The following is a 23,417-nucleotide window of genomic DNA, read 5'->3' as shown; positions in this document are numbered from 1 at the left end:
AACTGGCTGTGAACAGACAGAAAGTGCATTTAATTCCCGCTCTCTGCAGACTGAACAAGGAGCGATGGCCGGGGAACGCGGGGCCTGAACTGAGGTACAGCAGTGACCCAGGACGGGAATATAAAACACTTGAAGCTGCAGATGCAGCTCCAGAGAGGGACAGGCAGGACAGGCAGGACAGGCAGGACAGGCAGGGACGGGCAGGGACGGGCAGGGACGGGCAGGGACGGGCAGGGATGGGCAGGGACGGGCAGGGACGGGCAGGGATGGGCAGGGACGGGCAGGGATGGGCAGGGATGGGCAGGGACGGGCAGGGACGGGCAGGGATGGGCAGGGACAGGCAGGGACGGGCAGGGATGGGCAGGGACAGGCAGGGACGGGCAGGGATGGGCAGGGATGGGCAGGGACAGGCAGGGACGGGCAGGGATAGGCAGGGACGGGCAGGGATGGGCAGGGATGGGCAGGGACAGGCAGGGACGGGCAGGGATAGGCAGGGACGGGCAGGGATGGACAGGGATGGGCAGGGACGGGCAGGGATGGGCAGGGATGGGCAGGGACAGGCAGGGACGGGCAGGGACAGGCAGGGACGGGCAGGGATGGGCAGGGATGGGCAGGGACAGGCAGGGACGGGCAGGGATAGGCAGGGACGGGCAGGGATGGACAGGGACTGGCAGGGACGGGCAGGGACGGGCAGGGCCTCTCCATCAGGCAGGACACGGCAGCGGCTGCTCCCCTTGGCTGCCGCAGGCGATGCAGTGGAGCTCACGGAGTCCAGCGCCTGTTTCCTACTTGCGTCTTTGACATTTTTTTAGTTAAAAACCCTCGGGTGAAACAGCGATGGCGGTTTAATGCAAAATAAAGATTTCAGCTCTCTCTGGGCTCTCACAGGCACTTGTGGTGGCCCATGGGCGGGGGGACCCTATCCCAACCAGGACCAGCACCGATGCTGGATGGGCCCCTCCTCATCCTCACCCACAGGATGCTCCACGGCTCCTTTGGGGAGCGCCCGGCCGGTCCCGCTCCTCACCTTCTCCACCATGAGGTCGTAGAGCAGCGTCACCACCCGCACGTGCAGCGGCTCCATCCCCTTCTGTCTGAAGAGGCTCCTGAGGACCTGGAGGCCGCCCAGCTTGAGGAACTGCTGCTGGGCGTACGGGAAGTGTCTCAGCATGGAGGACAGTGCGAACAGGGCCTGGGGGGACAGAGCTCCGTCAGCACGGGGGTATGGCCACCACTTCGGCACAGCCTCTTCCCGGCATCCCATGGGACAGGAGAAACACGCCACCCCGTCTATTCAGAGCCCCTTGCTGAGGGGTGTCCCCACGAGTCCCCTTGTCTCCCCATCCCAGCCCTCCCCACTGCTGCCAGGCTGCCTGAACCTGCGTGAGTTCCATCCAAACTCCAACCCTGTCACTGTGTTCGCCAGAACGATGACCCAGCACCCAAACAAACTCAGCGCCATCGCTGCTTCTGGCAAATCCCCCACCGACCAGTGGCACAGAGTCCGGATACAGGGGAAGGATGGGGCAAAGCGGGACCCAGCCCCTCCAGATCATTGAATCACAGAATTGTTTTGGTTGAAAGAGAACCTCAAGTTCATTAAGTCCACTCACAACCCACCCCTGGCACTGCCTCATGTCCTGAGAACCTCATGTCCGTCTGTCCAGCCCCCCAGGGATGGTGACTCCAGCACTGCCCTGGGCAGCCTGTTCCAATGCCCCACAGCCCTTTGGGGAAGAAATTGTTCCTAAATCCAACCTCAACCTCCCCTGGCGCAACTTGAGGCCGTTTCCTCTGCTCCTGGCGCTTGTTCCTGGGGAGCAGAGCCCGACCCCCCTGGCTCCAAGCTCCTTTCAGGCAGTTCAGAGATCAGAAGGTCTCCCCTCAGCTCCTGTTCTCCAGCTGAACCCCCCAGCTCCCTCAGCCGCTCCATCACACTTGTGCTCCAGCCCCTCACCAGCTCCGTTCCCTTCTCTGCACTCGCTCCAGCACCTTAAGGCCTTTCCTGTAGTGAGGGGCCCAGAACTGACCCCAGGATTCAAGCTTTGGCCTCCCCAGGTCCCAGCACAGGGATGGTCACTGCCCTGGTCCTGCTGGCCACACTATTCCTGACACAAGCCAGGATGCTGGTGGCCTCTTGGCCACCTGGGCACACGTTGGCTCATGTTCAGCTGCTGTCACCAACACCCTCAGGTCCTTTTCCAGCTGCTTTTCCCTGAGCCTGCAGTGTTCATGGGGCTGTTGTGACCCAAGTGCAGGACCCGGCACTTGGCCTTGTTGAGCCTCAGACAATTGGCCTCAGCCCACCCATCCAGCTGGTCCAGACCCCTCTGTACGGCTTTCCCACCCTCCAGCAGATCAACACTCCACCCAGCTGGGTGTCATCTGCAGGCTTACTAAGGGTACGCTCGATCCCCTCATCCAGATCATCGATGAAGAGACTGAACAGAACTGTCCCCAGTACTGATGTGGACACCTGGGGAACATCCCCTACCTTGCCCCCATGCAGCCAGAGGGCAGGACCACACAGTTTCCCACGAAACAGTCCCAAAACGGGGTCTGTCACGATGCAGCATCACACGCCACCAGTGAGAGACACCGGCATGGCTGCACTTGCCTCCTGCGCCTCCAGCAGCACGGGCTGAACACCCAGGAGACAATTAGGGGCCAAGCACTGAATTTTACACTTGTCGACTCCTGACGGCCGTGGTTTGCAGCGGGGACAGGCTGGCATGCCTGGGGCAGGGCTGCTGCCAGCAGGGACCGGGACGCTCGTCTGGGCGATGAGCAGCCGAGCCGGCCGCTCCGCGGACACACAGGCCCCGCGCTCCACGGATGGATCCGAGCTGACAGCCGCGTCCTCCCCAGCCCCGGTTGTTTCTATTTTCCATCTCTTGAGTTGCCATCGGTGAATTGGAGACTGTTTCCTTCTCCTTATTTCACCATAGGCCGAAGGACAGGGGAGGGAAGAAATGCACTCATGGCCTCGCTGCCGCGCGCTGGGGCGGAAAACCCACCTGAGCGGGAGCCACGACACGGGCACCCACCTGTGCTCAGGATCCTGGAGAGACAGGACTGTGCAGAGCTCAGGAACTGGGAATTAAAAGCCTCTGTCCTCCTGGAAAAGCGGCTTCAACCCTCGGAGGCTCTCATGAGACCGTGTGTAAATGCAGACAATACTGAGCTCACCCCTCTCACTGTTCTCTGGGGGAAGTGTCCAGGCTCATTCGGGCTTGCTGGAAAGAACTGTCCTGCATGCACCACACAGGGGTTCGAGCGATGCTGGTGAGGGGCTCTGCGCTCCCCACCGTCCTTTCCTACCCCAAAATGAGCTCCAGACCGAGCCACGGGCACTCCCAGGTGGAATTTCTGAGCCCACAGCATCCTGGGGTGCAACTTTCCGTCCGGGACCTCCTCCCACCCATGACTGAGAGCACAGGGGTTCCCCAGCCCCTCCCGTGTCTTCTGCCCACTGGAGGACCCTCAGCACAGACTAAATGAGAGCGTGTTGTAGGACCTTGTTCAAATGCTGCTGTTTGCATATCAGCAGGTGTATCAAAGACAAATGGAAGAGCCGGTGGTTCCCTCACCCTGCCAAAGTCCCTCCCGCAGGAGGTCACCGTGTTAAACGGTGTGCCTGGGTTTTCGGGAGCAGCCGGATAATTTTACGGCCTGTAAACAGAGGCGGCATCACAGGCTAAAGCGAGGGTAATGAGATCTCATGCTCCAGGGAGTGCGGTGAGGAGGGAGGGAGGGAGGCGGCCCCGACGGACAGCGCTGCACATTTGGCTGGGGGCTCTCGCTGCTCGGCTCGCTCCGGAGCCAGCGCCCAGGGCAGCACGCGGGGCTGGCTCCAGCAATTAGCTCCTGCCGACCGGCAGCGCTCCGTACCCTCTGATCGGGGACCCTCGCCCTCCCTGCCCTGTCCCCGGAGCCCCAGAGCTGCCGTGCGTGTGGGGCAAGACCCGCAGTGCTGGAGGCCAGTGGGCACCCAGGGCCACAATCCTGCACCCAGCGCGGGTCCCACACTCTCACAGGGTCAGTGAAGCCCCGACGAGCACAAAGACGGCTATGTCAACAGGGGCATCCCCACCTGCTCACCTTCTTCTTGACGGGCAGGGGTTGTTCCGTAGCCAGAATAACCAGCAGCTTCTGCAGCGCTCCCCCCTCGATGGCTTCGATCTGGACTTTGGGGTTGCTGCAGGGAAAAAGCAAAAGGCGGGTGAGCGGCAGCGCAGGCATGGCGGGCGGGACGGGCTGCGGGTCCGCGCGGGCAGGACACGGCTGAGGGCAAACCCGGCCTGACCACACAGCAAACCCCCCACTGCCACCACGAACCCCAACTGCCACCACAAACCCCCCACTGCCACCACGAACCCCGACTGCGACCACAAACCCTGACTGTCACCATGAACCCCGACTGCCACCACAAACCCTGACTGTCACCATGAACCCCGACTGCCACCGTGAACCCCTGACTGCCACCGCGAACCCCGACTGCCACCACAAACCCTGACTGTCACCATGAACCCCGACTGCCACCATGAACCCTGACTGCCACCATGAACCCTGACTGCCACCGTGAACCCCTGACTGCCACCGCGAACCCCGACTGCCACCACAAACCCTGACTGTCACCATGAACCCCCAACTGCCACCATGAACCCCGACTGCCACTGTGAACCCCGACTGCCACCACAAACCCCGACTGCCACCACGAACCCCCGACTGCCACCACGAACCTCCAACTGCCACCACAAACCCCAACTGCCACTGACCACAGCTCCATAGAATTACAGAATCCCAGGACACCAGGCTGGAAGGGACCACAAGGATCATCTGGTCCAGCCTTTCTTGGAATAAAGCCCAGTCTAGGCAAGCTGGCCCAGAACCCTGTCCAGCTGAACCTTTAAAGTGTCCAGTGTTGGAGAACCTGATTTTTGTGGTTATGGAGAAGGTGCAAAGCCCTGGCAAATCTCCCCTGTGCTTCCCGCACAGCTGTTCATCCTCCTGCTTCGCCTCTATTCCCTAACAGCCTTTTATATTTCAGTTCTCGCTTTCCCTCCCTCACAGCCCTCACTTGCTGTTAACACACTGATTTATTTAAACGCCCCTTTGCTGCAGCACCGGCCCCCCCAGCTCACCTGGAGGAAGGTCCTGCTTGTCCCTGGCGCCTCTGAATCACAAATTATACTCAGTCTCACCACCCACACACCTCTCGCATCGAGTGTTTTTCTCCAAGGACTACAAACAGCTAAATCCAGCCTCCTGTCTGCAAGAACCAGGCTAAAACACCAGGGCTGTGAGCGGCTGGCCCGGGCGCAGGCAGGACAAGTCATGTTCACCGCTTTGCAAACCCACTGCTAGGGCGTCTTAGAGGGTGGCAAAGAGGTCAGATGCTACGGGCTCCCACTTTGGCAGGGCCTCTACAGTCGGAACACAATGTACCAGCTGTCAACAGCCCTGATCCCGGGTTTTTCGTGCTCTAAGGAAAAGCTCCAGCGCTTCAGCCTTTGCTCGTCTTGGAAGCAGCAATTGCACCGTGGCCAGACAAAGGTCACGCGTCCCTGCTACAGCAAAACACCCGCAGCTCCTACCAACACCAGAGCAGCCAGTGCCGAGCATCATCCCAGAAATACGAGACACGGAGGCAGACAGGGTCATAAAAAACCCAAACAGCAGACAAATGGGCTGGGGCAGGGAGCAGCCTTGAATTAAACCCGCAGCTCGCAGGAACACAAGAGCACACTGAGCTCATGGGTGTCGGGAAGACAAACCCCGTGCCCCTGCTCCACCCCGGCTTTGCTTCTCGCACCATCAGGAGCCACCCCGGCTCCGAGGGGTCCTGACCGCAATGACCCACGGCAGGGACAGGGGCTGTCAAAAGCCATCTCTGATTTCTCAGGGACCCTGTGAAGAGGGGACAGCTGTGACCTGGGAGAAAGAACAAACCCAGGAGCTCTGGGATCCTGCTGCAGAAGAGGTCTGGGCAGCGTGGTGCCCAGCCGGGGCCTGGCTGAACAGCAGTCTGACGTACCCCGTGTGCCGAGTGTGACCCTCGCTTCGACAGAGCCAGAGATGAGGGACACCCGCCCTGCAGAAAGGAATGAATCCTGCATCTCCTGTCAGTCCAGACAGATTTATGTGATGAGACTCCTTTGGGAGCCCAGAGACAGGGCAGCAGGAGGACACTGCATTGTTTAGAAGCCACACACGTCCCCAGGTGACTGCGGTGCGCCCAGTAGCATGTCGGGACAGCCGGGCATGGCCGTGCTCACCACGACGGCACAAAACCTCCCACAGAGCTCGGGCAGCATGGGCACAGAGCCTCGGGCACCCCACAGCCCGCCCGGCGCCACCGGGATGCACAGACCCCTCTGCTGTGCAAACCGGGCAGGAGGGGGAAGAGAAGGCTTTTCCAGCTCTGTTGCCCAGCAATGACAGCTCTGGTCTCTGCCTGTGTCTGCGAATGGTTGGGCTGTGCTTGTCGCTCCTTCCAGCTTTTCTAGGGGCAGGCGGGGATGCAGGTCGGGCTGTGCCCGGCACATCATCGGCCAGGCTGGCAGACACATTTTCAGTGCTGGGGCTCCGTGTCCCATGTGAACAAGAGGCAAAGAAACCACCACTGTGTTTCCAGACCCAAGGAGGAGTGGACGACTCCTCCGACACTCAGAAAATACAAATTCTGATCCAAACACTTGACCAGATCGGGTCACATGCAAGTGGGAAAGGGAGACCAGAACAAGTGCAGGACACGGTTGCAGGCTGGTGTAACTCCTGGTGCCATTCAAGGAAAACATGAAGTTTGGGATATCCAAGTTCTTCTATCACATCTATCTAAAATAAATAATAAAAACTCTTTCAGCAAGGGATGCAACTGGAAAATTGGTATGCCTTTTACTGCTTGGTTGGTCACCTGGAGGATTAGATCTAATTAAAATCTCTGAACCATGGTGTTTTTGCCAAGGAGCACCTCCGGAGCCTAGGAAGCGTTCCTGGTGGTAGCCGTGCTGCTCACTTCCCCGTGTTTCTGTTGTTTAATGTCTCTACTATCAATAGTCTGGGCTCCACACTAACAAAAAACCTCATTTGAGAGTTTGGAAAACTCAGCACAGATCAGTACAAATTACACTGTCGAGCTCAGGGAAAAGCAGCCTGAACAAAATAAATACAATGAAACAGACAGTGGAGCGTCCGCACGGGAAATTCAACCTGTGCTCATCTGCTAATGGATACAGGGATGGTGGCACCAGCGACGAAATTCACTGACATGGACCTCTGAGGCTGGGACAGAGCCTGAACACAGCGCATGAAGACACCCCAACGCTGCAGGGGTGCCAGAGATTGGGGAGCACCCAAACGGATGGGATGAACCAGCTTCCGAGCACTGAGGCCCACGTCCATCACATCCACCTCTCATTCTGCCCCTGAAGAGCAGAAAACGAGGCTGGGCACAGGCTCACCATGACTGATCCATGCAAAGGATTCCCTGGGTGCTGGGACAGGATGGGCAGGTCACTGGTGGTCACGCTGGCCAAGATGCACTGAGCAGCGATGCAGAGGTTGAGGAGCCCAGCAGGAATCCCCCCTGCCCACAGGTGCCTACACTGTCAGCTCTGAGCAGCCCTGAGACAGCTCTGTCCTTGCAAGGTGAGCTTGTCCTTGCACAGAAGATCCCAAACTTCTTGAGACATGGGTCATCCAACCCAGACCATACGATGACCTCTGAACAGCTCTGGACACGGGCCACCAAACCCTCTTGATATAGAGCAGAGAAGGGAACGGAGCTGGTGAGGGGCTGGAGCACAAGTGTGATGGGAGCGGCTGAGGGACCTGGGGGTTCAGCTGGAGAACAGGAGCTGAGGGGAGACCTTCTGATCTCTGAACTGCCTGAAAGGAGCTTGGAGCCAGGGGGGTCGGGCTCTGCTCCCCAGGAACAAGCGCCAGGAGCAGAGGAAACGGCCTCAAGTTGCGCCAGGGGAGGTTGAGGTTGGATCTGGGAACAATTTCTTCCCCAAAGGGCTGTGGGGCATTGGAACAGGCTGCCCAGGGCAGTGCTGGAGTCACCAGCCCTGGAGGGTTGGACAGACGGACATGAGGTTCTCAGGACATGGGGCAGTGCTGGGGGGGGTTATGGTTGACTCGATGATCTTGAGGGTCTCTTCCAACCAAAATGATTCTGTGATTCTATGACCCTTCTGACCACAAGACAAACAACATTGCAGTCTTCCGCAGCTGCCTCCTCCCAGGCTCCGGAGCGGTGACGTTGCCAAGCACAGGTTTAACATGTGGTGTCACCAGCCCAGGATGTTTCCCCGTTGGCAGCTGGAGCAGGGTGACCATGCCCATGGGTAAAGAGGGCAAAAGCAAAATCAGGGCAGGGGAAAGCCAGGAGAAAACCTCCCTGCGAGCCTGGCCGCCGCAGCTCACGCGGCAGAAGGAAACTCTCCACTTTCTCCCAGTTGATGTTTCACTGCGTCGGAGTTACAACTTCCCACGAGGAGCCAGAAATTATTACAGTCAAGGCTTGTTTGCCAGAACACCGCGAGCCTCAGCAGCGCCTGGAGAGGGGAGCAACAGCAATAAAAACAAGGGCTGATGCGCCGTGATGTGTGTGTAAAACTGCACTGAAGCTGCTGCAGCGACCGGTGACAGGTCCTGCCCTGGGTGAGTGACAAAGGCAGAGATGGGACCTGCACCTTCCACCAGCTGCCGGGTCAGGATGTTCGCTCCCTTCTTCCTTTTTTTTAATTCCATTAAAGCTCTTTGTGGAAGCAGCAAGACCTTAGGATGAGGACGACCGACCATCCAGAGAAGCCACCAGCATGAAAATCCACCACAAGCTTCTCCTTTGCCATTTTCACCAGCAAACTCACCACATGGAAGCAGGTCCCGTTTAGCCAAAGAAAGGATGTTTTGAGAGTATTATCCATTAAGAGATCCCCCCAGCCCATTCCTCCTCGGATGACCCTTAAGTACACGTGCACAAATTTAGGAGAGACTTTTCCCAGTCTTTCCAGACGGCACACACGAGGGCCGTGGGAGGACTGGAAAGCAGCAGCACAGCCCTGAGGCGACAGCGGCTCCCGAGTTAGACAGGAACCTGCAATATAGCAGCAAAATTAGATTTAAATTAACAAAAAAAAGGGAGCAGGGGACTTGGAAGCACAGAGCAGGGCAGGCTGGCAAATGCCTTTGTCTCTACTGCTCCAGCAAGGACACACATAGAATATTTATTTCTTGGCCTACTTGTTATACAAACCGCACGAGACCCTAGGAAAAAAAAGGGGTCACCTCCTTCCTCCAAAAATCCTGCTGAAGCGAGGAAAGGAGCAAGAAGAGGTGGGAACGGGGAGCGCGATGGAGGGGACGCTGCCGCCAGCATCCCGGCGGGAGGCAGGTCTGGAGCGGGATGAAAGGCTGGCGCGGAGGTGAGGAGGCGCGATAATCACCGGGCGAGACACGGCTTAATGGGGCTCTTCACTCCTCAGAACCAGCGCTCGGCGAGGCCGCGTGGGAAATCAAAGCAGGGGATCAAAGTCTGTAAGCCTGCGAAACAGCCTTAAAAATTTAGTGCGATCTATTGAGTTTGTGCTGTAAGCTGAGGAGCAGCGAGAGGCGGCAGCGCTCACCTGACCCCCGGCTCCCGCACCAAACCCATTAACGGAGAAAATGAGAGAGCGGCAACGCTTTGTTCGCAGGAGAGCAAAGTGGTTCAAACCCAAAATTACCCTAAAACACCTCGCCTGGCTACTTGTGCCCCCGGAGCCTCCCCACCTGGGTAAGAATCGGAAAGGCTACAGAAAAGGTCATTTTTGTGAGTCCTGGAAACCAAAGTGACACAAGCGGGGTCACACCTGAAAAGGCCAACAACTTTTTCAGAGACATCTCTATTTGGAGGTTTTCTGAGAGCTCTTGTAAGTATATTCACGTTAAAATTACCTGACAAATAATAGATAGAGAGATAGAACTGATCATTATGATGTCAGCGCTTAAAGCTTTGACTAGAACTCAGTAATTCCAGCACAAACTAGAGCTGCAAATCTGCAACCACAAACAAGGGCAGAAAAAGGAGGCGGGATGACCGGCAGCCCATTAATACTTGCAGGATTGAATTTTAGATGGCAGGTTTAAGGAAAACAAAAAAAAATGAAGCATTAAAATAGCCCAAGTGAGAAGTGACCCATGTGGAGAACACGAGTCCCCGTGGTGGTCAAAGACCTGGCTACGGCACAACGACCCCCATGGGCAGCAGCTCCAAACCCGGGTGTGCAGCAGTGGGGACGCTTCTCCTTCCAAACCTTGTTCTTCAGGAGAGGACAAACAGGACAACTTAAGGACAACTGGGACAACTCAAGGACAATGGGACAACTCACCGCAAACACCCCTGCAAGGCCCCGTCCTCTGAAATGACCCCCGGCTCTGCTGCGGGACGCTGGCAAACGACGCTTCAGCGCAGGGCCGGTGAATCTCTTACACAAATACATTCCATTATCAGAGTCCTACACTATCAAAAAGGAGATGGGGCATTTGCACGCACAATATGAGATGTACAGGGTAACAATAACCCCGACCCCAACGAGGCTGCCTGCGGCTATTCAGAGTTAGAGGAGGAGGGATGTGGCACCAACGCCCCCAAAGCCCTGGCCAAGGTGCGTATGCGCCAGAACTGGCCTAGAAAGGCTCTTCTTTGAGCATCAGCTCAAACCTGAGTTTATCGCAGACAAAGGCCTTCAGAGCTATGACTTAAGGATATTAAAACCACCCAGAAAAATGGAGCCCTGAGTAGCTGCGCCGATCAAAATACAGCGAGGAAGAAAGTGGGGGCGAGAGGGGAAAACCTGACAAAAGGAAAACGAGGTTTCAATAGGCAATGCAATACAACAATTTTGTATGAAAGATGTGAAGCATAAAAGAGGTGTTAGATGTTCAAAAGCACAGAATATAGGAGAGGCATTAAAAAAAACCCCGGAGAAGATGAAAATCTCCACTTCAATGCAACGCTGCCTTCTCACTTTCCACCAAGCCAGGTGCTCGTCGCCGTAGCGGGGGAGCAGCCGCGGCCCCGCGAGAGCAACAGGGCTCAACGTGACATAATGCACTACAGAGACACGAGTACGGGTTTTAATGAGCAATTAGGTTATTGAGTATCTGTTGCTAAGAAGAGAACAGAACTGCAGAGAATCAGTTGGAGCTGAGTGTGTGATTCTGATGGGTTAATGCGATGCTGAAAGCGGGGGAGCATGAGTCACCCTGGAGAGGCAGGAATAGGAACTGCCGGGGAACCTAGGCTTGCTCTCAACCTTGTATCTGCGGCCCAGGCATCAGCAAGAGACAGCTGAGCTACTTAAGAGCCCTGCAATGTCCCTGCTGAAAGCTGGGGGCTCATAACATCCCGTTACGGACGAGCCCTGAGCTCTCTGGGGACGCGGTGACATCGGGGTTAACCAGGGCAAACTCTGCACTCAGGTTTGGAACGTAACGGGGTTTCTGGCCCTTTGCAGTCACACGGTTCTGAGCTGGAAGCGGAGAGCAGAGCGGCTTGTCTGGGTGCAGCCAGGGTCGAGAGCCACCGTGGCCCCGCGGGGACGGGACCCGCTCGCCCAAGCCCAGACAGGGCCAGGCGAAGGCAGCCGGTATTTTGAAACAGGGGAAAAAAATCAGACAAGCTGCAGTGCTGTAATGTAGCATAACAGATGGATAATTAGATTTATATGAAGAGCTGTAAAAGTAAGTAATTAAATAAAAACACAGAATAGCAGATCTGCTGCAGCGAGACACCTCGCAGGGGCGCGCAAAGTCCCCACAGCCAGGACGCGGCGTCCCCGCCGCAGGGAGCGTCACTGGGGTCAATACAAACGAGTTGTCACCCGAAGCACGGCGGCTCCGGAGAGCAGCGATGTGACCAGAGGGGCCGAGGCGAGCTGCAGCGAAACCTCCTCCTCCTCACCTCGCCCTGGCGCGGAGGACAAACACCGGCTCTGGACAATAAAATCTGAGGTGCCAGAACAAAATCAACAACGCCAGATTGTTCTGTGGAACACACACCAACAGGCTGGATTTATAGCTGTAGGAAAAAAGGAACCATAAAAACGGGCTTTATGATTAAAAAGCCAAGGTTGTTAGATTCTTGGGGCCGCTGCTGTCACCCGGTCAGCACGGAGCGGAGGAGCCTGGAGAGGGAAGGGTATGGGCGGCACAACCAGCCCATCTCCTCCCGTCTTGGGGATGGACAGACCCACAGTATCACAGTATCACACAGTATGTTTGGGATTGGAAGGGACCTCAAAAGATCATCTAGTCCAATCCCCCTGCTGGAGCAGGAACACCCAGGTGAGGTTACACAGGAACATGTCCAGGCGGGTTGGAATGTCTGCAGAGAAGGAGACTCCACAACCTCCCTGGGCAGCCTGGGCCAGGCTCTGACACCCTCACTGAGAAGAAGTTTCTTCTCAAATTTAAGCGGAACCTCTTGTGTTCCAGCTTGATCCCATTACCCCTTGTCCTATCATTGTTTGCCACCGAGAAGAGCCTGGCTCCATCCTCATGGCACTCACCCTTTATATATTTATAAACATTAATGAGGTCCCCCCTTAGTCTCCTCTTCTCCAAACTAAAGAGACCCAGCTCCCTCAGCCTTTCTTCATAAGAGAGGTGCTCCACTCCCTTAATCATCTTCGTTGCCCTGCCACGCTTGAGGGTTTGCTGACCCACCGGGATTTGAGGGCCAGTGACTCGTGTTCCATCAGCAAGGACGGAAGGAGCGGCCTGAGCTCTGTTCCAGCACAGCATGCTGAATGACCGATCCCTCCAGGTGGGTGTGAGCAGGTGCTCCATGGTGCACGGAGAAGGACACCTCAGGAACTCGCCCCAGTGCTCCATCATCCAAATTGATGCTTTATTTTGAGGCGTAAATCAACATTAAGGCTACTTGTGCCACGCTTACAAAGCACTCCCTGTGCACTGCTGAAAGCCTGGTATTGTACCCTGGGTCAAATGGCTGTTGGTGCCCATGGATGGGGTCTGTCATTAATAAAAAGTGAGTGATTCTCTACGAGCGCAAGCAGAACTCATTCATTCCCATGCCATTTTAGCCAGAGCCCACAAAAACTGTGTTGATTCCTTTACAAAAACCACAACACAGCAAAGAACAATACCACAGGATTAATACCACATCCTTGAGCTTGTCCAGTGCTTTTTCATTACAGAGACTTCAAAGCACCCCCAGATTTATAGACAGGGAAACTGAAGCGCTCCGGGAGCATCGGCAGCCGCACCGGGATGGGAACGCAAGTGCTGGGCTCCCCCATTTGTCACCCCCGTTCCCTGTCACCTCCAGCCTCCCACCTCTGCGGCTCTGCTGACTGGGGACAGTGACAAACGCAGGGACACCCCAGGTCCTGCCCGGCTCTTTGCTGCTGCTGCGGGACCCTGAACAAGACCCCTGTGTGAAGGTACCGGGGCAGCTTCGCACGGCAGCATCCCCGTGAGGCCAGCTGTATCGCAACTCAAGGCACGCAAAGTTACACAAACATGCCGACAAAACCTATTGGTGTACCTTAGGTAACACAAAAACACTGCAAAAAGGTGTCTGAAAGCATCGCAAGAAGAAAGCCTGAGCGCTAACCACTGAGCTTCCAACACTTCAGCTTCCATTCCCCAGTGCCTACCTAGCGCATCCCACTAATCATCTTGAGGGGTGTTAAAAGGTGGCCTGAGGCCAAGACCTTCGATTGTTATTTGCTTTATTTGTTTACCTGTTCATTTGAGCTGATTTTTCTTTCAGATGAGTGCTAATAATATAAGAAAGCCGCCCAGCCGCGCTCTGCCGGGGCTGCAGCGCGGGGGCTCGGCCACGTCGAGGTGCGAGAACGCGCTCCTCCGGTCCCTCCGCGGCAGCTCCGCCGAGCGCTGTCCTGTTCCAACCCCGCCATCTGCTCCTCCCATGGCGGTGCAGCCGCAAATCTGGCGATCGTCTCCCACCCGCTCTGCTGACGGACGTGCCCCGGGCACATCGCTCCCGACAGCCCAGCCGCTCGTCGCTTCCCAGCCCCGTCGCCATCCGCCTCTGCGGGGAAGGGACGCTGGGGCACGGCGAGGGTCACCCCCACTGCAATGCCATGCTTTAAACTCCGGCTGTTCCCAGTCCCGCTGGGTTTAACGGTGCTATTAGAATCATTTTAGACTAGAAAAGTATATTTGTTTCACTGAGTCACGATTCAAAAAACGAGACGCTGCTCCAGTTACAAAAGCAAATCACCACCTCGCAAATGCCAAGCGCAGATTTCAGCTCCAACAAGCGAAGCACGGGGAACGCTTCCAGCCGCACACAGAATGGAAAAGCTGCATCTGCAAAAGCTGGGAAACCTGGTTTTGATAAACAGAAAGCCTGACCTATGGAACACCAGCTCTAACAAACTCATTCTGCATTGAGCAATTTAGTCACAAATTAATAGAGAGGAGGGTGACAGCGGGACGGGCGCCACGGGACCAGGGACCGTCGCTGCACTGCGACCCACAGGTGAGCCACGGCGGTTCCCGGGTGGGAGCCCTCGAGGAAAGCTTGGGAGTCACAGAAAGCACCAGCAATTCTTTCAGCTTTCTGATTCATCCCTCCTCAAACACCCACACGCCCCGGCAGAGGAGGCTGGGACTGCTACATTTAGGATGACATTTAAAAATCAAGGTTGTGCTGCTGATGGTCATTAAAAACCCAACAGCATTTTTCAGAAACAAGTGGGTACTCACATCGGTGTCCCTGCCAAATATCAGCACAACAGTAATTTTTCTAGCAGCTTCAATTAAAAGATAAAGGCAAACTGCACCCACCTCAAATTACTGTTATTACTGTTGTTGCTTTTTAAACATTCATGGTACACCTTTATATTTTCTAAATACAAAATAAGACGGAAGCATTCCCCCTAATCTTTCTAAGTGTCAGATTCATCTCACTTAACATTAGACACCTAAAATGAAGACATCCAGCTCGGCCGAGCCGCCTGGGCTCCCTCAGACACGTGTTCTGCGCATCCCTGGACACCCAGCCCCTGCTTCTGGATTTCCACAGGACTTGCCCAGGCAAATCCAGAAAGGCGAGTCTACAGCGCGAGGCTTTAGATCCACCCTGGAGAGGGCTGCAGCTATTTGAAAAGTGTCTGAGAAATTCACAGTCACAGCAGCAAGTAGAAATGATCATTTGCCCCATGGGAGATGGGGTTGTCTTCAACTCCTGTCCTACGATTGCATGATTTGTCTTTTGGAGGTTCTCTTTATCTCTTTGAGGTCTTTTTGTCTCTCTCGCCTGGTTGGAGATGTATCCTGGACAGTCAGCTCAGGTGGAGCAAGACTGAAGTTAGGTGATGTGGATCCCATTGTCAGAGAGAGGGTGAAGGAAACACCAACAAATGCATGAATCAAGCTGTCAAGGACCTAAAACCACCAAGCTGGCCAATAAAATATGGTAACAATGCAATGAATTCATGTGCATATATAAGAAACAAAGACACAGCTAAACTAGAGGCTCAGAGCAAGGAGAGGAGGCACATTCAGAAGGGAATGTTCTGTGTAAAAGATGTGGTGGAGTAAGATAATTATGCAAGAAGAGGGGAATTTCAGCAGTGTGTCCTACCTCACTGATGGATGGAGAGGACAGATACCTTGACAAAGGAAGCTGACAGGCCAATTAAGTTTTAATGACCCTACAGGCAAAGAGAAAAAGCCGATGGAGGAGGGAGCCGACAGACAGACATAGCCTGGCAGTGACGTGGTGAGGAAAAGACAGACAGATCTAGAGATGAACACTGTGTCTGTAACAGAGAGCAGCGATACAGGCATCCCAGGTGGATTCTGCGAGGCAGGAGATAAGTAACAGCTTAATCACCAGGGCAGAAGGAAGTTCTGAGAGCGGCTGCAGAGGATGAAACATCTGGATTCAGAACCAGCTTGGATGTGAAGGGTGAAGGAGGAACTGGGGTTCCATGTATTCAGCCCTCGGGAGCTGTGGAAAGACACACGCTGTGCAGACGTTAGTGGTGCTGATCACCTCCCACTGCCAGACTGCGTGACGCGAGGACGGGAAGGTGACACCACCAGAAGTTCACAGGTGTGAGGCGAAGGCGCAGGAGGAGAGCAGACTTGCCAGTAATTGCCGGGATTTACATCCTAGTAAATATGCAGCATAGTAAATAAATCTGGGTGTGCTTTCCCATCCGTCCTGTACCCAGAGAGGGGGACGCGCATCTGCGGAGGGCATGGGGCAGGCGGCCAGGTGCTCTGCCTGCCCCAGGGCTGGCTCTGCCCTGGGAAGCTCTAGATGCTTCAGGACATCACTTTAGAAATCGATGGCTCTAAACCAGTGCTTCCTGCCCCAGCAGACGCTCACAAACGCACGCGGGCGCATGCTGTGCTGAGCTGGTGCAGAGCGTCTCCCCACCAGCGTCCAGCAGCTCAGCACGCACCCATCAGACTGATCAGGGGCTACCTGCACCAAGGAGGCTGCCACGGCCTCCAGCTGAGCACACAAACCCTGAGAGATGAGAAGCCGCCCGCTCAGCGCTAGCGACTAACGAGCGCATCATCCTCCCCGGCCATCCCCGGAGTGCAGAACGCTGGCTGCCTTCCCACACACAGCAAACATCCACTGCAACGTGTGATGATGAGATCAGCACCCACAACCATTCTGACTTCTTCTGTCCTTACTCACATCCTTCCCGCTCTGCTCCCTCAGCAGCGAGGACACCAGTTTGCCGCTGGTCCAAGGAGGATGAGCACAGCTCCTCATCCTCCCTCACCGCATGGGCTGGTTCTTCACCGCACCCACGGCTGATGGTACCGAGAGGCTCCAGCACAGCAAGGTCAGGGGAGACCTTCTGATCTCTGAACTGCCTGAAAGGAGCTTGGAGCCAGGGGGGTCGGGCTCTGCTCCCCAGGAACAAGCGCCAGGAGCAGAGGAAACGGCCTCAAGTTGCGCCAGGGGAGGTTGAGGTTGGATCTAGGGAACAATTTCTTCCCCAAAGGGCTGTTGGGCATTGGAACAGGCTGCCCAGGGCAGTGCTGGAGTCACCATCCCTGGATGGGTTGGACAGACGGACATGAGGTTCTCAGGACACGGGGCAGTGCCAGGGAGGTTATGGATGGACTCAATTATCTTGAGGGTCTCTTCCAACCGAAATGATTCTGTGATTCTATGACCTTCTCCAGTCCAGCTCAACAGGAATCACGGCTGGCGTGACCCGTCCGAGCGGCTGTCTGGAAACCAGCACCCCATGGACTGACCTACCTCTGTCCCACCTGTCCACTGCCTGCTGTGCAAAAGCAAGAAAAAATTCTCAGTTTGATCTCAACTCATCCGTTTTGAATCCAGCAACAGATGTCACCTATTTGTCTTGCCCGGGAAGGCTCACTGGACAGTAAGAGTTGGAGACAAACTGATTATCATGTTGGGAAATAGCCCCTGGAGAGGCTTTGGTTAAGCCCATCTTACAGAACCATTATGTTTAGTTCAAATTCTCTCTCTTTTGTGTGTGTTCTCTGTGAATTCCCCAAATGCAGCAGGAATACTCATCACAGGATGAATCTGGGCAAGGTCCCGGTCCTCAAACACTCATTCACATTTATGTCCTTCATGCTGCGCTGCGACAGCACGTGTCACATAATGCCCTGGACAATCTGCGTCCACGTATTTCTGGCAACGGACCTCGGTGTTCCACGGCACAAATCCGGGGCCCTACAGCAGACTGTGGACACATCACTCGTTCTTGAAATGTACACCACAAAGCTCCTTTCGTTCTGCTTTTGCTTGTAAATCAGGGGCTTACATATGTAATTGGCCTAACCGTAAGAGCAAACAACAGCAGTGGTAGCGCAGTGCCAGCAATTATTCATGCCTATAATAAATGCCTGTGAAATGGAAAGCCAGCCTTTAGAAATCTGCCTCCTCGATGCACACACGAAAGAATGAAATCTCGTTTGCAGGGCTTGGCTAGTGGATTTTTTCATTTTGGGAGAGGGATTGAGGGGGGTAAGGATTATCTTTTTTTGTTCTGTAAAAACACCACTCTTGCCTATGTTTAAGTCACGGATTATTCTGGCTACGTTTCAGAGTAAACCCAGCGACAGGCACAGATGACAAACCTGGCCTGTGTATTTGGGGGACAAGCACAGCTGTTCCCAGCCAGGTCTCCTTCCCCACGCCAGCCCTGGAGATGACACAACCACCAGCTCCACCGCTCCTGGGCGAACGACCACACGGCGCCACTCTGTGAGAGAGCGGAGATGCCGACCCAGTGTCTTGGACCAGTCCCACCAGTTAAGGATGGCATCCTCACTGGTAAATCCCTCCTCTGGGTCCAGCCGCAAACAGCACGCTGCCGCTCTTCACCCTCTTCAATGAACATGGGGACGCGGCCACTCTGGGCCTTGCAGGACCAAAGGTGTGATGAGATCATTCTGCTGTGCACGTGTCTCACCCACAACGCCGGAGCGGCCCCTACAAAACTCTTGTAGCACACCACTGAAAATCAACATGGTCTTCCTGGATGGCAATGACCCCACTGGCAACAGATGTCTGCCCAGCGAGTGGTCCTCACAAGCCCAGCAGACAAACACCCTGCCTCCGCAGGTACTATCAATTCTGGTCCTTGAATGGCTTTAACAACAAGCAAGGTTGAACGGTGTCAGCACAGGGAGCAAATGGAGTGAGGACGGAGCGACTGGCAGGAGGTGACCACCAGCACCCCTTCCCTCAGCAAACGGGCACGTCACCCATCCCAGCGCCCTGAAAAGCAACGCGACAAGCCTTCTTGGTCCCTGCTGAGTGAACAAACGCTCACCTACCACAGGACCCTACCGATGCCCTTCCTCCTCACGCACCCGTTGGCCGAGGGCTCCGGGGACGTGGTCCAGGCTTTGTCGGCCTCACATTCCTCCGGCATCTCATCAGCCCTTTGCTTCCCCGCTGCTCACCAGGCAGCAGATTCCTCCCGTTCCACCAGCAATGACAGCAGCGAGGACCCCCGACACGCTCTGGACCCCCGAGGTTAGAAGGTCTGAGGTGCTGACAGATTTCCGGAACCACGAATCAAACATTTTCTGTTCCCCTTTGGCATTGCTGGTTGTTTTCCTCCTGCCTTAGGCGGTGGCTGAGCACGAATGGGAAGAGCTCCAGAAGGACTGCTGTCCCACTCTTTGTTATGCAAAGCTTCCCTCTTCAGAAATTTTCTGTAACTACCAAGTTTTAGTATCTTCTGAAGGAAACCACATTCATCGCGGTTCAGAAGGGACCTTCTGGCCTAATCTTGACTAGAAAAACTGCCAAACTGATCCTCCCATCTCACAATTAACAGAGACTTTGCTGTACCGGGCAATGCGGCGCTGCTATGACAACAGGAGCGGGAGCCTCGTTAAGGGTCTCATCGAGAGGGATAACGAGCAATCACAGCTCGCGGAGAAGGCAGGGATGGATGAGAGCTGTTGGTATCTCCGCGCTGTGCCGGCTGGGGCCAGGTGAGCTGCGAAAGGTTGGCTCGCGTTGTTACGGCGAGTACAACTTGTGAGGACAGGCAGATTCCTGGGGAGTAGCCATGAATATTCATGAAGGAATTCGGTTTGGGAGAGGAAATGAATCAAGTGTGACAAATGCTGCCTATTAGGAAAAGAGGGTGGCGTCTATTTTTAGTGGAGTTAAGCAAACATTAAAGCTCACTCTCTAAGAACTCCAAATAATACCACTCGCTGGCTCTGCCTCTTCACCACCAGATAAGAATTTAGCAGCACGTCGCCACCAGCCCAAACCCGCTCGCCTGAACAGAAGTTTTCCGGTTTAGCCCCCGTGTTTTATAAAAATAAAAGTTTTAATCTCTAATCTGCATAGGAAGACGTGACGATTTCCACTAGGATTTATTTTTTCCCCCTCTCCAGAATCATAAGGCTTGAAGGAACCTTTTTAAGACGGAAGAAAACGCTGCATTCAAATCTCCTAAATGAGCACTCACACGGAGCTGTAATCACTTCAGATGCACAGAATTATCGGGAGGAGAAAATTCCTCTCACTTAGAATCAAGACCCAATTTGAGGCAGAAAGGAAGAGGCTGGTTTGCCGCCCTGCCAAGCACTCAGACTTTTCGCTGAAGTCAAAGAAGCTCCAGCTGCTCCGAGCCATCAAAAATCATGCCCAGAGCCTCCAGCAGGACTTGTTTGCAGAGACAGCAGCGGGCTGATAAGGATGTTGACTATTCCAAATAGGCCCACGGTATTTTATATTTTTAGAGATACTTAGCCTGCCTATTATTATTATTAAGCAGAGGTGGAGTATTTACTGCCTCCTTCTCGGAAATCTGTAAAAGTGCTGTCTTTCAGCAGGCTCCTCTTTTCTTCTGGTGAACATTAAGGAGTTTCCTTCTTTTATTTTTCAGGCTTATAAAACGTCCAATTAAATAAGACAACAGAGAGAGAATATTGCCTAATAAAAGTAACGCGATCCTCACAAAGCTATTTGAGAGGCTTTGTTCCCATAACCTCAGGTGCTCCCAAGCCAAGATGAAGACCAGAGTTTGGAGAGGGCTTGTCCTAACAGGGAGCAGGGTTGTCCTAACGGGGAGCACTCAGCAGACCCCTGGGCCAGGGGAGAGCGTGACCTGGGGAGGAAGGACCCTCAGCTGGTTCCTGCACATTCCTGCCATGCACCACAGGCCAACACTTCAAGTCAAATGCCCCATTTCTTACCAGCTCCTCCACCAGCAACACCACGTGGCTTCTGGTTCCCTCCTGCAGAGCTTCAAACGTGGCCTTAAAGATGGTTTACAAAGAAGCAGCTCTGAAATTAGACACGTCAAACATTTATTATCGACACCTGTCTCCAGCTCCAGTCAGGCTGGGTGCAGATCAAGAGGAGAAAGACGCAGCGTTTCCCTGAGCAACCAAACCCTGGGAAATCCTCTGTGACTTTGGGATCATAAAATCATAGAATCACAGATGGTTTGGGTTGAAGGGATGTTCAAAGCTCCCCCAGTGCCCCCCCTGCCATGAGCAGGGACATCTTCACCAGCTCAGGTTGCTCAGAGCCCCGTCCAGCCTGGCCTGGGATGTCTCCAGGGATGGTTCATCCACCACCTCTCTGGCCAACCTGGGCCAGGCTCTCACCACCCTCAGGGCAACAATTTCTTCCTCGTGTCCAGCCTGAATCTCCCTCCTTTAGTTTAAAACCATCACGAGGTGTGACTCGTTACTGGGTGCGCTGGGGCATTCCCAGCACAGCACAGGTGGCTGGGTACCCACCAGGACAAGAGCAGAGCTCACCCTCCGTCACCCCCGTGGTGCTTTACGGTGTCATTTGTTAGTGAAGTTGTGCCCGTTGTCCTTTAGAGAGCACATCTCTGTCCCCCATCGCGCTGGCCCTCAGCAACTGTTGCCATGGTTATTCCATCTGAGTGCTTCTCATCAAGAAGATGCTGCAACTGCTGAATTGTCTCTCGCAAGAGTTATTTAGGAATAACTAGTTAGTAAGTAGGAATAACGGGTTCAGACTGCCCACAGAAGCTAGCAATCTCATTTATTTTTGCTTTGATCCTGCCTTATTTCTGGCCTCTGCCAGGTGGAGGTTTAAAGTGGGAGTCAGAGATAAGCAGAGGAGAAGGAACGGTTCCTGAAGGGCAACGCGCTCGGCTCTGCTAGGAAATTAAAGGTCTCTCCTCACACAAAGCCTCTGCTTTTCAATCAGTGGTCAATAGGCTATAACAAGGCACAGCAACCGACTAGGAAACACATATCCTCAGCTGTCGGGTCGGGGGAGAAACAAGCGGGGATTTTCCAGTTCCAACGTGTTAATTGTTAATCAAGATATTACGGGCACAGCCCAGAATCCATTCAGCAGTCGAGGGGCGCAGCCGGTGTCCCAGCGCTCCCGTCCTGCGCGGCGGGCGGTCCCGCGGGTACCGGCCCACGCCTTTCAGACCCACTTTTGGCATCACAAAGTGGATGAACAAAGCCTGCTCCGGAAAGCCAAGGCCGTTTTGTTCAGCTCTCATTTAAGCTCTGCAGAGTGACTGGGTAATGATGGAGCTGGTGTCCCCCTGCAGATTGGGTCCCACAGCGCAGGCCGTTAGGCTTTTATCGACATAAATGCCTTTTTCTGCTCTGTGTTCACCCTGGCACGGGTTTTGAGTAGGGAGGCGCATGCCGCAGGACCTGAAGAGCAGCACAGCTAGAGGAGAGGCACAGGGAGCCCAGCGCATCCACCAGCACCAGCGTTCCCCAAATCCCAGCCCATGACAGCCAGGGGCGCTGCCCAAGGCACCAGGACCCTCCCCATGGAGGGATCCAAAGGCGGGAGAAAGACCTCAGCTTCATCCACAGGAATGAGCCCAAGGGCAGGAAAAACATACGAGATGTCAGCCGAGCACAGAATCACAGAACCACAGAGTGTCAGGGGTTGGAAGGGCCCTGGAAAGCTCATCCAGTGCAATCCCCCCATGGAGCAGGAACACCCAGATGAGGTTACACAGGAAGGTGTCCAGGTGGGTTTGAATGGTGATATTGAATGTTGATCACCCAGAAGAGCCTGGCTCCATCGTCCTGACACTCCCCCTTTCCATATTGATCCCCAGGAATGAGTCCCCCCTCAGTGTCCTCTTGTCCAGCTCCAGAGCCCCAGCTCCCTCAGCCTTTCCTCACACGGGAGATGCTCCACTCCCTTCAGCATCTTGGTGGCTGCGCTGGACTCTCTCCAGCAGTTCCCTGTCCTGCTGGAACTGAGGGGCCACAGCTGGACACAATATTCCAGGTGTGGTCTCCCCAGGGCAGAGCAGAGGGGCAGGAGAACCTCTCTGACCTACTGACCACCCCCTTCTAACCCACCCCAGGTATCATTGGCTTCCTGGCCACAAGGGCCCAGTGCTGGCTCATGGTCACCCTGCTGTCCCCAGGACCCCCAGGTCCCTTTCCCCTACGCTGCTCTCTAATAGGTCATTCCCCAACTTACACTGGAACCTGGGGTTGTTCCTGCCCACATTCAAGACTCTACACTTGCCCTTGTTCTATTTCATTAAATATTTCCCCACCCAGCTCTCCAGCCTGTCCAGGTCTCTGGATGGCACATCACACACACCACACTGCGCCGTGGGGATGCGCAGCTCCTGCTTTCCAAAGGGCGTCTGCCCAGTACCAACCAGTGGGGACACCTGAGTCCTGCCAGGGGACTCGGGCACCAAAACTGGAGCCACCAGCCCAGCACAAGGGCTCCGCAGGGCTGAGCTCACCTCCTCGTACCCACGCGACAACACAGAACAGACCAAGAACTGAATTTGGACGATGTGACGCCCAGAGAGATGGTGAGTCAGCCCTTCCCGAGTTTCCAAAGGAGACAGAAGAAGGCTTCACTTATTCCAGCTGAAGTGGCTGGATTTAAAGAAATTAAATTTGTC

General features: G+C 54.9%; 1 protein-coding gene across 3 annotated transcripts in view; it reads right to left on the bottom strand.

Annotated features, from left to right (window-relative positions):
* Window positions 1-23,417, bottom strand: part of SIL1 (SIL1 nucleotide exchange factor) — a 102,834-nt gene that overhangs the window by 1,911 nt on the left and 77,506 nt on the right. For all 3 annotated transcript variants that reach the window (XM_065030374.1, XM_065030373.1, XM_065030375.1), the window contains exons 9-10: window positions 4,102-4,198; window positions 1,028-1,192 (exon numbers count right to left, since the gene is read on the bottom strand). In XM_065030374.1, the coding sequence (XP_064886446.1) occupies window positions 1,028-1,192; window positions 4,102-4,198 (262 nt within the window). The remainder of the gene's footprint in view (window positions 1-1,027; window positions 1,193-4,101; window positions 4,199-23,417) is intronic.

This window comes from Columba livia, chromosome 14 (assembly GCF_036013475.1).
Source record: "Columba livia isolate bColLiv1 breed racing homer chromosome 14, bColLiv1.pat.W.v2, whole genome shotgun sequence".
Classification (NCBI taxonomy): Eukaryota; Metazoa; Chordata; class Aves; order Columbiformes; family Columbidae; genus Columba; species Columba livia.
The sequence above is the reverse complement of the archived record's forward strand: the minus strand, read 5'-3'. Positions and strand labels throughout refer to the sequence as shown.